Source organism: Rattus norvegicus, chromosome 3 (genome assembly GCF_036323735.1).
Source record: "Rattus norvegicus strain BN/NHsdMcwi chromosome 3, GRCr8, whole genome shotgun sequence".
Lineage (NCBI taxonomy): Eukaryota > Metazoa > Chordata > Mammalia > Rodentia > Muridae > Rattus > Rattus norvegicus.
Genome location: NC_086021.1, coordinates 10,980,587 through 10,997,811, shown reverse-complemented (window position 1 = coordinate 10,997,811; position 17,225 = coordinate 10,980,587). Strand labels below are relative to the sequence as shown.

The 17,225-nt window shown below is 44.5% G+C and overlaps 1 protein-coding gene across 1 annotated transcript; it reads right to left on the bottom strand.

The window, feature by feature from the left end:
- Positions 1 to 10,799: 10,799 nt before the first annotated feature.
- LOC134486252 (Y-linked testis-specific protein 1-like) lies at positions 10,800 to 14,411 on the bottom strand. The gene is made up of 2 exons (XM_063285172.1): positions 13,544 to 14,411; positions 10,800 to 10,976 (listed from the first exon to the last, which is right to left on the bottom strand). Exon 1 carries the CDS (start codon positions 14,337 to 14,339, stop codon positions 13,545 to 13,547), a length of 795 nt encoding a protein of 264 aa, XP_063141242.1. The 5' UTR covers positions 14,340 to 14,411; the 3' UTR covers positions 10,800 to 10,976; position 13,544.
- Between the last annotated feature and the right edge of the window lie 2,814 nt (positions 14,412 to 17,225).

Here is a 17,225-nt window from a genome sequence, read left to right as displayed (position 1 = left end):
ACTCGTCTGCTCCTGAATAGCCATGATAAGGTAGACCTGGCTGGAATCGTTTACAGATTCTTTGGTTTCTTTCATCTTGTGACTATCTTCTTTCTTTCTTGACTTAGAACCTTCTGTTGGGTTACTAGGTGGGGGAAGGGAGCACATACAGGAAATGTACTACAGAGTCCAGCTTCACCTCTGCCTCTGGTCCTCTTGTTGACCCTGTGGGAAGCGTTAAGTTCCTCCTCCCTTTCTGTTCCCACTGCTAAACGTTGTAACCGCTGGGTCATCAGCACTCTTTCTTGTCCGTGGAATAAGGACAGAAGTGACTGTGTCATCTCCTAGGTAATGCAGACTGTCCTTCCTTCTCTTGAGCCTGCCCAGGTCACTGTGGCTTACAGTGATAGAAGACCAGAAGCTGCAAGCACACGCTCCTGGGAATCTGTGAGGCCTCAGTCCTCCCTGCTGCCCCATGGAGTCTATTCCAGTTTCCTTTCTGTGGCTGTGATAAAACGCTTGGATGGAAAGTAGTGTAGGGGAGGAAAATGTTTTAAATTCAACTTTCAGGTCATGGAGGGGAGTCAGAGTAGGAACCACAACAAGGTCTTGAGGATGATGCCACCAATGGACTCTGCTTGAGGGCTTGCTTCAGCTCAACTCGCTTTCTTATACATCTCAGAATGACCTGCCTAGGGAATGGTGCTGCCCACGGTGGGCTTGGCCCTCCTAAGTCAGTCAACAATCAAGGCAATTCCTCATAGGCCTGTCCAAAGACCAACACTATAACACAATAAGACATTTGCTAAGCCCCCCTCACGTGTGTGTCTGTCTGTCTGTCTGTCTGTCTTTCTCTTCAAGTGATGCTGAGGTGATCAGAGGTTATAGTTAACCAGTTTACGCTAGCTGCAGCATGCATCTTGCTTTCTTGACTCTGTAGATTCATAAACCATGCAGAGATGTGCGCCATGGTGAATCATATCCGAGTCTCACCAGGAACTGATTTAGATGAGATTTTTGATTCAGGAGTGAGTCTGCACTCTGAAGTACTTGGCTATGAAAATGACAAGCGTTTTGGATGCCAGAGGGTAGAATTGGATTGAGTTGTGTTCTCTTTAAAAAGATACGCTGACATCTGTGATGTCAATGACATGGTGGGTTCCATGGGGAGGATGAGGAGACAAATTACTCTCTAGAAAGATCTTTATGAGGAAAAGGCCAGCACCACAGACAGCCATCACAGCCATGATCAGGCACTGAAGCAGCAGTGAAAAACCTCTGGCTCTGATGGGGAACTTCCTCAGGAGAGATGGTCCCAAAGGGAGCTGTTTTGTCCTCACTCTTTCGCTTCAGTGTCTCAGCATGGGCAGCAACAGCATTTGTTCTGGGAAAAGCAGGTCTGACAGAGTCCCTGAAGTGGCCCTCCTGGATCTTACACCCTCTGGAAGACCAGTCTTGCAGCTGGTCCTAGTTGGGCTCTGCTCCCTGCTGGGGACAGAGTCTACTCAATAAGGCCAAGACGTGGGATCTAATCCCCCATCAATTGTTTTAGACGTGTTTTCTTTTTCTCATGCATCGCTTTAGAACAGGCCTGTTTATCAAGGACTACTGGTCCATGTAATTCATCAGCTAAGGAAATGCTCAAATGGCTTTCTTACAGACTAGCAGGATTTCAAAAGGCGGTTATTTAATTACAGGCAACTAGTGAGAGGGACAGATAAGCCTAATAGAGCATTTTATTTAGTGGGGTATGACACCTGAGCACAGCAGATGTGTGTGTGTCTCTGTGTGTGTGTGTGTGTGTGTGTGTGTGTGTGTGTGTGTATGTGTGTGTGTGTGTGTGGTGACAGCAGTAACACTGTCATTTTCTCCCTGTCTACTCTTCAGGTTTGATGATAAGTTGGAAATTTTAATGTGACTTCAACCTCTCCCCTACACCTTTGCATCCTTCTCTCCTTTTCTCCATCCTCCAGGGAGGGACACCAGCTTTCAGTTCACAGGGTAAGAAAGCCCAAGTCTTGAAGATGCAGGCAGTTCTCTCTGTACCTCACGGGCTGCAATCAGAACATGTCCACCTCTGAATTAGTTCTCCTGATAATAGAGACACTCTGTTGTGGATGTAAGCACAGAGGCATGTGGGGTTGGAACCGTTTCTGTGAGAGAATATCCCTTCAGACAGTGAGAAACACACACAGCAGAAGGCAGGGCATGAAGGTTGCGATAGACCATATCCTGATGGGGACTGGGAAGATTGCTCAGTGGGCAAGAGCCTTTGCTCTCCAAGCCCAAAGAGTTCAAATTCTCTCTACACCTTTGTAAAACTCCAGGCATGGCTAATCATGTCTGAAACATTGTAGGGTGGAGGCAGGTGGATTGCCACGAACATCCTGGCCAGATACACAAGTCAAAATGGTGGGCTGTGGTTCACTGAGAGACGGAGAGTAGTGAGGAAGAGAATGCACATTCTACTCATCTCTGTACGTATATACACACGTATATGCCCTCGCACTTGGGAACAGGCACTCAACTCATAAACACACATGAATCCCCTAACCACACCCCTGTTGAACCCTAAGATCAGCCGATCTCTAACCTATGTGACTGAGTATTCTAGCAACACGAAATTTTACATTCTCCTTCTCTTGTAAACCTCATTTTCTGTTCAGTTTACAAACACAGGAAGCTAAACTTATGATTTCCCAGGCTCGGATGGTGTGTCATAGCTTTTGTTCTTTCTGGAACAGCATCTGTCTATCAACAGCGGGACTTCAACAGAGGGGCTTTCCAACTTACCCTCAGTAGCATGGAGCCATTTGAGGGTTTTAACCGGCTGACTGGTGTGCTCATTTTTCCTTTTGAGGAGTAGATTGGACAGAATGTACACCATCACTCGGTTACCGGATGAACAACATCAAAGCCTGGGAACAGTGAACTGATTGTCACTGGGCATTTGTGTATGTGGAGTATGTTAAGGCTGTGGATCTGAGAGAGAAAGAGAGAGAGAGAGAGAGAGAGAGAGAGAGAGAGAGAGAATGAGCTTGATCTTAAAATATCTGTTCAATGTGTAATGTGATCAGAATACTACACCTCATAATTCAAATCCAGTCTTCATTTGTCAAGCATACTGGATAAATCTCAAAAAGAAAGGTAAAGGGGAGTTGGGACAGAAAGTTCTTGAAGGATAAGGAGAGGGTCTAGCCGTTAATCACTCGCTCCCCAGAAACTTACATAGATGCCACTTGGATGTGGAGACCATCCTATAATTCCACCTTGGAAGGCAGAGGCAGGATGCCCAGAGCACGCTGTCTGGAAAGATGACCCACACCAAAAGGAGCTTTGCCTGTGAGTGAGAGTTGCCTCCACAGTGAACAAGACAGACAAGACCTGCAGGATATTTCGTGAATGTACCTTGGCCTTCCACATGTGTGTGAATGCACATGTGTTAACTGGGTGACTAATTATTTCTCTACTCTCTCTCTCTCTCTCTCTCTCTCTCTCTCTCTCTCTGTCTCTCTGTCACACACACACAGAGTCTCTCTTACACACCACACACGCGCACACACAAACACACACACACACACACTGAGCAAAAAATTTAAGTTCTGGAAGAGGGATGCCCAGACTGGATGGTTAAAATCAGAAATAACAAATGGTGTTGGAACTAGCTGTGAAGGAAGAGGGGGACCAGAGGGAGAGTTGTGAGTGTGGTTGTCTGCTTGTGCCAAAGTGTAAGGCCATATAAACCCAGTGCCACCTCCTCCAGGATCTCAAAGCCACAGCTCTAGCTGAGGTATAGTTAGTCAGTGATGTCGGCTGTGTGTGTGTGTGTGTGTGTGTGTGTGTGTGTGTGTGTGGTCACTTTGGGGGGTGAATGTGACCACAAGCCCATGCTCATCAGTTCGCGATCCTCAAAGTGCTTTGGGCCCCATCTTAAGTCATCAGAGCTCTCAGTACCTGAGGTTAACTGACTTCCAGAAAGCATCTTAGTAGGGCTGACTAATGTTTCATTACATCACAAGGACATTTTCTACTGTAGATAAAATAAACACATATACTTTAAAATGGACAGAGACTTGATAAATGGAAGTGGAAGAAATACCACTACCGACTTTGCATTAAAAAACACATTTATTTAGAAATCTCTAGGTTAGTTGAAGTTTTCCATATAACCTACACATGATTTCCATATATTAGCATCTTACATAATCATATGAAAATAATTAGGAGAAATTAACTTTTGGAAAAAAAAGTACTTTTTTTTTTCATTCCCAGCTCCCGCTCCCACAATGACAACTGTGAAACTAATTATTTATTAACAAATTCCTGAGTCACAAACTTTGGCTCATTCCCGGACTAACTTATTTAACCCATTCAAACTATTCTGTGTCTTCTACATGGTTATTTACTGCGCTTTCTTCCCCTTTCATAGCATCTTCCTCAACATCTACTTTAGCATCTGCTGCAGCGTCCCTCCCTGGGTCTCCTTCTATACACTATGTCCCAGAATCCTCTCTTCCTGCCAGTGTCCCGCCTTCTATTTCCTGCCTCAGCTCATAGGTCATAGACTTTTTTATTGACAGGTGATGCTTAGAAGAGATTCTCTCTATAAACCTCGGTGCATTAACATCAACTAAATGACTCATTTTAAGTTCTCATTTTTACTTTTGTTCATGGGTCTTTTTTGTGTATGTCATGTGGCTGCAGAACCTGCAAAGGCCAGATGTGGGAGGCAGATCTCCAGAGCCAGAGTTAGTTGTGAGGATGCTAAGGGTTCTGAGTAGCTGAGACATCTCTCCAGCCCCTAAATGACACAATTTTGTCACAGCAAGGGGAAAGCTGGACACTACTACTCCTGTGTCTTTCATACTGTAGATTCCAATCCACACTGTATTTAGAAGCTAAATGTCCTGTAAATGTATTAAAGTTTTTTTATTCCCACTTCGGGGTGTACCTATCCCTGGGTTTCCCCTAGACTTTGAAGGTTGTAAAGGTACGAATGGCCAGTTTTCCAGACTCTTTTCTTATGATCCACCTGTCTGGTGTACTGAGCCTCCGTACCGTATCCTGTAGGTCCTCGATCTCTGATGATCCCCTCACCCTTGTGGATTCACACTTTTGAACACTGATTTCCAATTTTCTTGTGCAGCCGTAGGGAGTTTTGGCACCAACTGATTTCGTTCAGCCTGTGCTATTTAACAGATAAAGATCCGCTGAACTTTAAAATATTCATTTGAATAATTTAATTTTATATAGATAGTATTAAGATCTGGTGTGGAATTCAAATATTTCGCCACCAAGGAACTGAATTTAGGACATTGTGTAACCTTGTAAAAACCATTCTCTGGTTTTTAATTTTGGGGTGTGTGTGTGTGTATGTGTGTGTGTGTGTATGTGTGTATGTGTGTGTGTTCATGTGTTTCACAGTGTCTAGGTTCCCATCTACAAAATCTGCACAGATAAATCCCAGAATAGACGGGTGTAGACTCTGGAAGCTCCCCTCCTCCAACTGAGGAATTACTGGCAACTGATGACTACAGGGCAGAGGGCCCAGTTTTCTTCATGGATTTGGCCCTTGATGGTTGTCCATGCTCCCCTGGATGTTTGGACCCACCCCCACACACCTATTCAGGACTAAATGGACTCAGCAGTTTCTATTAAAATGGAGATGGAATTAGGAGGGAGGAAAGAGGAAGGATTTGAGGGGAGGGGATGGGGATGGATTTGCTCCAACACATTATGTGTATGTACCAAGTTCTTGAGGAAAAAATTATAACAAAGTAAATAAATAAATAAATAAATAAATCTGCTCATGTGTGCACCTGTTCAAGTGTTTGTGTGTGTGTGTGTGGGGGGGTTTGCAGCACCCTGCTACAAGAGGATACCATGCAGTATCTTTCTCTATGTCTCTCCTCCATTTTCCTTTGATGCACTGTGGTGGTTTGAATACGCTTGACCCATGGGAAGTGCCACTAGTAGGAGGTGTGGCCTTGTTGGAGAAAGTGTGTCACTGTGTAGGCCGGCTCTGAGGGCTCCTAGTGTTCAAGCTCTGCCCAGTGAGGAAGAGAGATGCTCTTCCTGGCTGCCTGTGGCTGCAAGTGTCTCTGGGCTGCCATCAGATTTAGATATAGAACACTCTCCAGCACCATGTCTACCTGGACTCTGCCATGCTTCCCACCATGATAATAATTGACTGAACCTCTGAAACTGTAAGCCAGCCCCAATTAAATGTTTCCTTTATTAAGAGTTGCCTTGGTCATGGTGTCTCCTCACAGCAATGGAGCCCTAACTAAGACAGGTGGTGTCTTTGCCTGATCCCAAACTCTCATATTTTCATCAGGGCTGGAAGCCAGCAGACCTTAGTGATTCTGTTCCCCCTTCCTGTCCCCGGGATTACAGGTTTCCCCTGCCTGTTTCATGATGACTGGGATCTGAGTTCTGGTCTGCTTAGGCAGCAAGCGGTTTCACCCACCCATCCTCCTCAGACCCATCGTGTGGTTTTTAAGGCTTATCAGACGATTACAGTCAACATGCAAACACAAATTAGAGATGGCAAGTGCATCTTGACGTTTCCTTGTTTCAGTACATTTGAGTTGTTTCAGTGTCTTGATTTCACCTTGTTTCTGTATATTTGAGTTGTTTCAGTGTCTTGATTTCACCTTGTTTCGGTATATTTGAGTTGTTTTAGTGTCTTGTTTTCATCTTGTTTTGGTATATTTGAGTTGTTTCAGTGTCTTGACTTCACCTTGTTTCGGTATATTTGAGTTGTTTCAGTGTCTTGACTTCACCTTGTTTCAGTATATTTGAGTTGTTTCAGTGTCTTGATTTCACCTTGTTTCCTGATATTTGAGTTTTTCCAGTGTATTTGAATGATAGCTGAGGATTGGGAGACTTAGCGTGAGATGGGAAGGAGAAAGTGAGGATGCAAAGATCTATCGGATCCCTGCTACTTGCCCTTGCATTCAACATTTCCTATTTAAAAACAACAACAATCACCACCAACGACAATAGTCTACAACAAGGCATGAATACAACAGACTGGCAGAGAAGACACTAATAGTCATGACATATTTGTAACCTCACTTTCTCCCCTAAAGCCTCGTGTATTGAGCTGATGGATTTTGTTTTCAAACCCTGATGGTTAATAACTAGATCGGAGCCCCATAACACTGTGATGAATGACACCGTGATCGACGGGATAGTCAGAGCTTGCGACTTTCTTTCCATATAAAATCAACCCATTAGGGAACTAATAACAACAGCTCACATATATAAATAAAAGAGCCTTTCACACTGACGATTGGAATTGTTACTATATATCCCAGTTCTTTGCATTTTATTTTCATTCGTGTGTTGTTTTCAGTGCCATGCTTGCTACATAGAAAACTGTGCATTTTCTACACTATGTATCTTTTTGGGGTGGACTCTGTAAGCTAAAGACTAAATCAATCCACATCAAAGGGTTCCTCCCTGTCCTGTTTACAGAACTGAAATTAAACTGTTTTCACAAAATATTTCGCACTTGCCTGGCTCATTGTTGTTAAGGCTTGAGTGTGAAATTTCCCCACGGTCTCAGCTGTGGGAACACTTTGTCTCAAGCTGATGGCACTGTCTAGGAAGGTGGAGGAATCTTTCAGACTGTGCCGTAGCAGAAGTAGGTCACTGGGGCAGGAAGGAGGGAGCTGGCTGGTTCAGACCGAACTCTTGGCCGCCTGATCCACCCAAATATAAGCAGGGCTCATGCAGGCTCTCAGTGGCACAGATCAATACACCTTTGCCATGTGGTCATTGCCACAACAGTCTGAACCCAATGACTGTGACTGTGTGCCCTAAACAAACCTCTATTCCTTCATATTGATTGTGTCATGAATTTTAACACCTTGACATAAAAATAATGTAAGTGTACATCTGCATGTGTGTGTGTGTGTGAGAGAGAGAGTGAGAGAGAAAGAGAGAGAGAGAGAGAGAGAGAGAGACATAGAAGCAGAGAGAACGAGAGACAGAGGGACAAGAGATAGAAAGAGATTGAAAGAGTGTGAAATCGCTTTACATTAAGTACATGTAATTTGCTCCTTGAATCATAAGGCAGTCAATTGATTCTTTTACCCCAGCAGCCATCAGCACCGGAAAAGCTCCTCAGTAAGGGATTCTGTCTAGCTGGTGCTATAGATCTATGCAGGTGACCACAGCTGCTGTGAGCTCATGATGCAGCAGCCATGTAATGTCCTGAAGGCAGCAAGCCACAGCCCTGCTTCCAACACTCTGTCTTACACTCTTCACAACTCCTTGTCCAAGATGTTTCCCGAGTCCAAGGAGTTAAAAAGAGACTGAATGCTCATGAATAAATGGGGCATCTTTATTGCTTCCCACTCTAAACTGCTCTCTTAAGAAACTTTATTTTAGGGCTGGAGAGATGGTTCAGGGGTTAAGAGCACTGACTGCTCTTCCAAAGGGCCTGAGTTCAATTGCCAGCAACTACATGGTGGCTCACAACCATCTGTAATGGGATCTGATGCCCTTTTTTGGTGTGTCTGAAGACAGTGACAGTGTTCTCACATACATGGAATAAATAAATAAAGCTTTAAAAAAAGAATCTTTATTTTAAATTTTAACTGGAACGTGAAACTTTTTCTTTCTATTAACCTTTATAACATTTACACACACACACACACACACACACAAACACACACACACACAAACACACACAGAAACAGAGAGAGAGAGAGAGACAGAGAGAGAGACAGAGAAGGGGAGGGGGGCAAGGGGAGGGGGAGAGAGATAGAGACAGACAGAAAGAGAGACAGACACAGAGACATACACACAGACACACACACACACAAACACACACACACAGAGAGATAGAGATAGAGACAGAGAGAGAGAGAGAGAGAGAGAGAGAGAGAGAGAGAGAGAGAGGTCTAAAGGACTAAAATATACTCCTAAGTCAAAGATAAAGCCCAGACACTTGTCAACAGGATGGTGCAGAGTTAAGGGTGGAATGACCGTGGAGCCTCCAGAAGGCAGGAACCAGAGACTGTGGCTCTCCCAGGGAGGGCGTCTCCTGTTTTTCGATGCCTTCATGACCAGGATTGGTGAACTGCAGACCAGCCGTGTGGGTGTCAGCCTGCAAAGTGCACTTTGTATGGAGACTGACGTGGGCTGCGCAGGCTGCCTTGGTGCCCTCTCACGTCTAGGATTCCTAGGAGAGTAGGAAATGTTTCACCAGGTTCAGTGAAGCTTGTGAATCTGGAAGCTAGTGCTAAAACTGGACACTTAAAAGTTAATAGTTATTAGAAATTGTGTTTAAATTTAAAAACCATTTCCTCATTTGTGTGGGCACACCCGACACGTGTAGGCAGTGCTTACTGATTGATCATGGCGCCGTACACTTCCGACCTCACACAGACCCTGACGAGGATTACTTCCGGTGCTGTGTGACTTATTTCTTCTCCTTCCAATGAAGGTGCAGACTTGAACCATTTCCGGTGTCAGAAATGAAATGACGTAGTTCCGGTTTCTCACAGGCTTCTGGCATTTAGGTTGAGTCCTTGACATGGGACATCCGGGGCAAAGCACAGCGTTCCCTCGGGCTGAGCAAGAGGGATCTCTGGTTTGGATTGTTTTTTCTGCCCAGAGCACATGGATTAAATTCGCAGACCCCATGAGTCTATAGTGGCTTCTGTGAACTCTGTGTGTTATTATCTTTTCAAATCCTCTTAGTTCTACGCCAAGTCGCTGACAGCTGCCTCGCTCTGTGAACTGGCTGCCATAGTTCTATTACAGCGATTTGATCGATGTGTCGCCTTCATTTGTTAGCTCTCGTAGCTCCATTTTCTGAGAAGGGCTACTTCCCTCTGTGCGCATGCCTAAGGTGTTGGACGCTACCTCTTAGGAGGTCTCAGGCCCTTCCTTTGAGGCCCTGCATCCCTGCAGACAAGGAGCTAAAGTCTTTGAAACAAAATCCAGTAACTCCATGGCGGCTTTTTCATGCCTTTTGAGAGATCCGAGGACAAGTCTTTCCACTGGCAGCTATTCACACACGTTAAACTCTTTTTTTTTTGGTTCTTTTTTTCGGAGCTGGGGACCGAACCCAGGGTCTTGCGCTTCCTAGACAAGCGCTCTAACCACTGAGCTAAATCCCCAGCCCCACACGTTACACTCTTAAGTCGAGATATCCAACCTGCGTTTTCATCCTAATATCAACAAACACACGAGTTACCGGTAGATTTATTGAAAGAACCAAGTATGAGTTTGGACACTCCTTTGTCTCTCTCTCTCTCTGGAACACAATTTTCCCCTTTGAAAGCTAAAATTTCTAATTTTATTAAAGTCCATTAAAAATCCGCATTGTTCTTAATTTTTTGATGGGAATGACTTTAGTTATCTACAGACTGACCTTCTCCACCCCCCTCTTTCCCTGACTAAAAGAAGGCAATTTTAAAAACAGTCAGCCTAATGGAAACCTAGTTTTTTCTCTTGTCAAATATTATTTCTTGACTTCTGGATTTTTTTTTAATACCAATAAGGCACCGACTGTTCTCTAGATGTCTCCCCCGCCCCCATATTACTTTATTCTTTGGTAAACATGGGGTGAGCCCCCTCTATGCTCATTATCAAATGCTTCTGATTAGGTTTTTGGACAAAAGCAACCTACCATCTGTCTTTTTCTAGTGCTTTTCCTCTTCAGGGAAAGAGAAATACCAAAGCCTGCCTGAGAATTAGGATTTTTCAAAAGTCTCATCTCATTGTGGATTCCAATTTCCAAAGTTGACATTCATTAAGGGGAACGGATATAAACTTCCCATCACGGTTTGGATGTTTATTATTATCTCTTGTTATATTTATTTTCCCTTTGTGACTTGAGATGTAAGCTACCCACAGACAAAAAGAGTTATTGAACCAAGTTCCCATCTTCCCCTCTCTGTAAGCTGTGATTTCTAAGGCTGAAGAGGAGAATAAAGCAAAATGAAGCGAGTCTGCAGATTTTGTCCACGTACTTCCTAGAACAAGAAACAGAGAGAGACATGTTCCATTAACACGTGTATCAGATGGACCAACGAAACTCAGGGGCCCTGGCTAGATCTAAAATCCCTGTAATGGTGTGTGTGTGTGTGTGTGTGTGTGTGTGTGTGTGTGTGTGTGTAAATATATATATATATATATATATATATATATATATATACATATATGTATGTATGTCTTAGGGTTTTAGTGCTATGAAAAGAAACCATGACCAATGCAAGTCTGACAAGGACATTTAGTTAGGGCTGGCTTGTAGGTTCATATGTTCAGTCTATTATCATCAAGGCAGGAGCATGGCAGCATCTAGGCAGGCATGTGCAGGAGGAGCTGAGCGTTCTACATCTTCCTCTGAAGGCTGCTAGAAGACTGGCTTCCGGGCAGCTAGGGTGACGGTCTTAAAGCCCATGCCCACAGTGACACACTTACTCCAACAAGGCCACATCCACTCCAACAAGGCCACACCCCCTAGCAGTGCACTCCTATTTGGCACTATTTGTCTTTAAACTTGAAATGTATTCATAAAACTGTTCAATTGAAAACAGGTAACTTTAATTAAATGAATACAGATGTATTAGAAAAAAAAAACAGGAATATGTGTGCCTTAGTTACTGTTCTATTGCTGTGTAGAGACACCGTTACCAAACCAATTTATGACAGGAAACATATAATTGCCGTTTTACAGTTTCAGAGGGTGAGTCCATGGACCATCGGGGTAGACACCATGACAGCAGGCTGGCAGGCAGGCAGTCATGGCTGGAGTAGATCCTGAGAGCTCACATCCTGTTCCCCAGATGAGAGAGAGAGAGAGGGAGAGAGAGAGAGAGAGAGAGAGAGAGAGAGAGAGAGGGAGGGAGAGGGAGAGGGAGAGGGAGAAGAGGAGGGTGAGAGAGAGAGAGGGAGGGAGAGAGAGAGAGGGAGAGAGAGACAGAGACAGAGACAGAGACAGGAAGAAGAAGAGGGAGAGGGAGAGGGAGAGGGAGGGAGGGAGAGAGAGAGAGGGAGAGAGAGGGAGAGGGAGAAGGAGAGAGAGGGAGAGGGAGGGAGAGAGAGAGAGAGGGAGGGAGAGGGAGAGGGAGAGGGAGAGAGACAACAAACAGAGAGAGGGAGAGGGAGAGGTAGAGGGAGAGAGAGGGAGAGGGAGGGAGGGAGAGAGGGAGAGAGAGACAGACAGACAGAGAGAGGGAGAGGGAGAGAGGGAGAGAGAGAGAGAGAGGGAGACAGGGAGGGAGGGAGAGGGAGAGGGAGGGGGAGGGAGGGAGAGGGAGAGAAGCCTGGTGGCCTTTTGAAATCTCAAGGCCCCCACCTCCCATTGACATATCTCTTTTAACTAAAACACAACTCCCAATCCTTTCTAAACATTCCACCAAGGGGAAACCAAACACATTCAAATATTTGAAATTCTGAGGGTCACACTTATTCAAAATCCTAAAGTATGTTTTTTTTTTCGTTTAAGGAAATCAAATAATGATTGTCCATCCCGTTTGGTAGTATATTTTATCGTTACATTTCATTTGTAGAGGTTAGGGTTATTTTCATAACAAGTATCCAAGCAAACCATAACTCTCCCATAAGCCAAAGGCATCATACCTCCCCCGCTTCTCCTTGATTATCCACATTGGCTTTACTTATCTGTACGGAAACATATCCCTTCATCCTGATTTAGTACAAACCATGGTGAGCTATTGATGTGCAAGTAATTGCTATTCATAATGGGATAAAACAGAAGCCAACATGATTGATTCTATTGTTGCTGGGAGCTGAAGATTTCCCTTCCATTTAATAAAACGTGATAAATATGATTTTAACGCAAGCCTAGAAACCCCAACAAAGCCTTTAGTTTATATTTGTTTCAGTATTTCCAGATCATTCTCTGTGATACAAAGGAACCTAGAGGAGGAGAACTGTGTGGAGTCACTGACACACACTCAACAAAGGATTCGTTTGCACAATAAGGAGATATATCGTGTCCTCTGAGAGTTGGCCCCAGGACTCCCAATGATCTAAAACTCCTCAGGTTCCTTGGATAAAGCGACACTGCATTTGCATATAACCTATGCAAGCCTCTCGTATACTGTAGTCATATTTATATGTGTGTGTGCGTGTGTGTGGATAGAGAGATGTAAGTTCAGAGGCTGGGGAGGGTAGAGCGTGTTCTGCTCCTTCACTACCTATAGTATTCCCTTGTGACGGGGTCTCCTGCTGAACCTGAGGTGAGGCTCACTGTCAGGAAGCCCCGGTCATCCTCCTGTTCCCATACCAAGCCCTGGTGTTTGCATGTGTGACCACACACTTGGCTTTACCCCTCTGCCGTCTCCCCAGATCATCCTCTCCATGTTCCATCCACCACAGCCTGTCTCCTCCACCAAAGTGTTTACACACAACACGTCACATCGCACATTTTAATTTTTAGAGGAAAAACAAATTCCACTGGAAAAGATACTGGGGTTGTCAAAGGCATGTGGGTATCTGAAACACAGAAAAACAACCATTTCCCCCCAATCCTATAAATTTCCCATCTATGTCCCCCTCACTTTGTGAATTTCACCTTAACGGTTCTTTTCCACCAGATCATAGAAGTAGATGTGGACGTTGCCATCAAACTTGAAGAAGTACACGGAAGACTTGGCTAGAACTTGGTAAATGACTTCGCCGATCTTTTTGGATGCATCGCTTCTGGTGAACTGCACACATTGATCTGTTAAGATGTCGCTGTCAACGTCTGACTTCACGTGTGCTGGAGGAGTCTCTGGAATGATACGGAGGTTACCTTCTGTGTAATCATCCAGGTGCTGGTAGATGTATAGGACTGGATCTTTCTCGTAGGTGATGTAAAACCAGTCCTTCATGATCGGCACCTGGGCTAGGACCACCCTCCTCCAGTTGTCCTTAGAGCCATGTTTGCCCTCAAATTTATGCTCCACAACTCGGCCAACCATGGCACTTGCGAGATGGGCATCTTTCACTTGAGGAAACACTACTTTGTGAGGCAAGACCTTAAGCTTTAAAATCCTCTCATCGCTGTGAAGTGCCAGTCCATAGACACATTCAATTCCATCATACTTGACCAGATAGAGAGAGGGATTTGTTGGCAGTTGATCTAGAATGATGGCCTTCCATTGGGTGATGGGCTCATCACCTTCCTTCCATCCTTGAGAAATTCTGCAGCCCACAATGTCCCCCAGGGCCTGGGGAGAAGGCCTCCTCCTCCTCCGCTTCTGGAAGGATGGTGTGCTCATCCTCCTCAGAAACATGCTCTTCTTCTTGGCTGTAGACATTGTGTGGTAGACCACGACACTCCTGGTCCACCGTCTTGTGGCTATCGTTCTGTGTTCAGGCTTCATACTTGGTCATGGCCTGGGTTTGAAGAGCTCGCCTGCTTAAACCAGACACAATGCTGTTGCCTCTGTCATGTGAGTGCCTGCAAGACAATGGGGTTGGGTGAGGAGGGCACTGGACCAAGGCTCTTGTCTAAGAGAACTTTGGAGCAGGTGAGGAAGGGCATGGTAAACAGGTTTGAGCATCTGAATCTAATTCTGTCGTAATCAGAAGTTCGTAGGAGGGCTGGGCAATGGTGGAGCACACCTTTAATTCCAGCACTCAAGAGGCAGAGGGAGGCAGACCTCTGTGAGGTCAAGGCCAGCCTGGTCTACAGAGTTAGTTCCAGGGTAGCCAAAGCTACGCACAGAAAAACCCTGCCTCAAAAATCAAAATCTAAAGTGCAAAGGGAAATGAAAAAATGGTTCTCTACAGCTCAGAATAACATATTCAGACACATTTCTTCAGCCCGTGGCACTTTGCCTCTGCTGAGGAACCTCTCCTTGAATGGCTAGATCAGTGTGTGATTAAGTATCCCTGTCCCCACTTTAAGCAAGCAGAACAGAGAAAGGATAGCAAAGGAGCCAGAAGGATGGCCACACCCCTCTTCTACCCTCTAACTATGAGCTATGTGGCAACATCCACAAGTGTCTGCCCAGAGACACAGCACACCAGTCCACTGGCTTTCTGTACTGTGCATCCAGACCCAGCCCCAGGTTTATTCCGCGACCCTATTGCATCTTCGACGGCAACAAGAGTCTTTTGTGTAGGCAACAGCAGCCATTTAGGAATAATATCTCCTGGGGTTGGGATTTATCTCAGTGGTAGAGCAGTTGCCTAGCACACAGAAGGCCCTCAGCTCTGAAAAAAAAAAACCAAAAACAAACAACAACAACAAAAAACAAAAAAACAAAAAACCAAGATATATTATCTCCTAAAATGCACAGGCACAGAGAGGAGCTTTGGCATTTTAGTAGGATTATGAATTAGATATTGTTAGCAAAGTATAATAAACTCCGGAGACTGAATAGCCTAGACCATCCGCCGAGCTCTCAAACGTGGAAGACATCAGAACAGACGGTTACTCGCTGTACGAGGGAAAACTTTTAGCTTTCTGGGCTACAAGGGTCCCCGTTATCTTCATAAACGTATTTACCGAAAGAAAATGTCCTAGTCGTCCAGATTCTGTCTTCGGAAACCGGTCAGGCACCAAAAGGCTGCTGAATAATTGTGGGGTTCAGGAGGTGAACTGGCTTTCACACCCCGCTGAGAAGATGGTGAACCCACCTTCAGGGGAGTCTTCCGCCCCCAAGTGGATGAGAAGCGCAACCTCCGCCCTTCTCTGTGTGACATCATCCAGGCTCTGCTTATGTCATAGAAGCCCTCTCAGGCCTGTTCCTTCCCTAGTTGCGCTTAGAAACGTCCAACATCTAGGTTTTAGCTTCTCATGTAGCCTCCTGGAGACCCAAAATAAAGTCCCCGCCCAAATATTCTGATGACTCGAGTCACAGTCTGCCCAAGTAGCTCTTTTCACGCATTTTTTTTTCTGAAAAAGTCTTTGGTTTCTGAGTCATCAACATCCTTGGTGGTTATTTTCCCAGCTCCTATCTTTCCTTTGGTTATCTTTAAGCCATTCTCCGTATCAGAAATATTGGTAGCCTCTCTCTCCGAGGCAGCCCACTGGATAGCACCCCAAAATTATCTTTATCAAAACCCACAATTAGAGGAGGACCATTTTTATTCAAACAGAGCTGGAATTTGCCAGGATTAAATACCTTGTATTGAAGTCAATGGCAATCATGAATTATGGATTCTTTGCAAAGAGGGTGGAAAAATTATCTCCTGGAACTGCTTCCAATGTCGGGCTAAACTGATGACAAACCCGATATCGACCAGTCATATTTTAAAAGTCTTTAAAATTTACCAGCACTTCTGATTACAAGGAATTTATTAGATCAAATGCAGCAAAACAGGATGAAATAGATGAGTTAATTTTATTTTTGAAATATGGGTAGACAGAATACTGGATGCAGGTAAGGATGGAATTTACCTGTAAAATACAGGGCACTTTAATTGTTTGTGTCACATAGTTCTTCGGATCTTAAAAAGGATTCTTTTCAGACCCCTCCCTTGTCCCCACCACACTCTGACCCTCCCTTCCCTCTCCCCAGTAATTCCCTTCCACTTTAACATTATAATTTTTTAAATGTACTTAGAGATTAACAACTTATGGCAGCTTTTTAAAATCTGTCCACTTTTCTAAGTGCACCGTCTTCTTTTTCTCCCTTCTATCTTAGTTTTAACCACATTTTCATTCACACTTTGAGTTTTACTCTCTCTCTGCTCTTCTGACTCCTCTGCCATTATGTGACTGTTGGTCCACTATGTGGCTGACCTCAATGTGGGGTTAACTTAAAGGACATGATTTTTCCCCCTTTTCTCCCCTTCATCATCCTTCTCTAGGCACCTGCTGAGATTTACAGCCTTGGGGAATTTTTTTAAGCCTGGAAAGCACACACACACACACACACACACACACACACAAACACACACATATATAAACACAGAAACACTCATACATGCACAAAGAAACACACACATACATACACACACAAACACACATACATGCACACACAAACACACACAAATACACATATACAAACACAAACACACAAATACAGAGAGACAGAGACAGAGAAGAGAGAGACACAGAGAGAGACAGAGAGCCCATGATAAAACATGTAATATCATCTTTCTAAGAACAATAAACAGAGACAACTTCCAAAAAAGTGAAGAACAAGTCGGCAACAAGAAGAACAATCTCATCACAGCCGTCAACTTGAGGAGAAAAGAGTTTGTCTCACTCTATCTTCTAGGTTCCCGTCTGTTACTGAGTGACGTTGGGGCAGGAA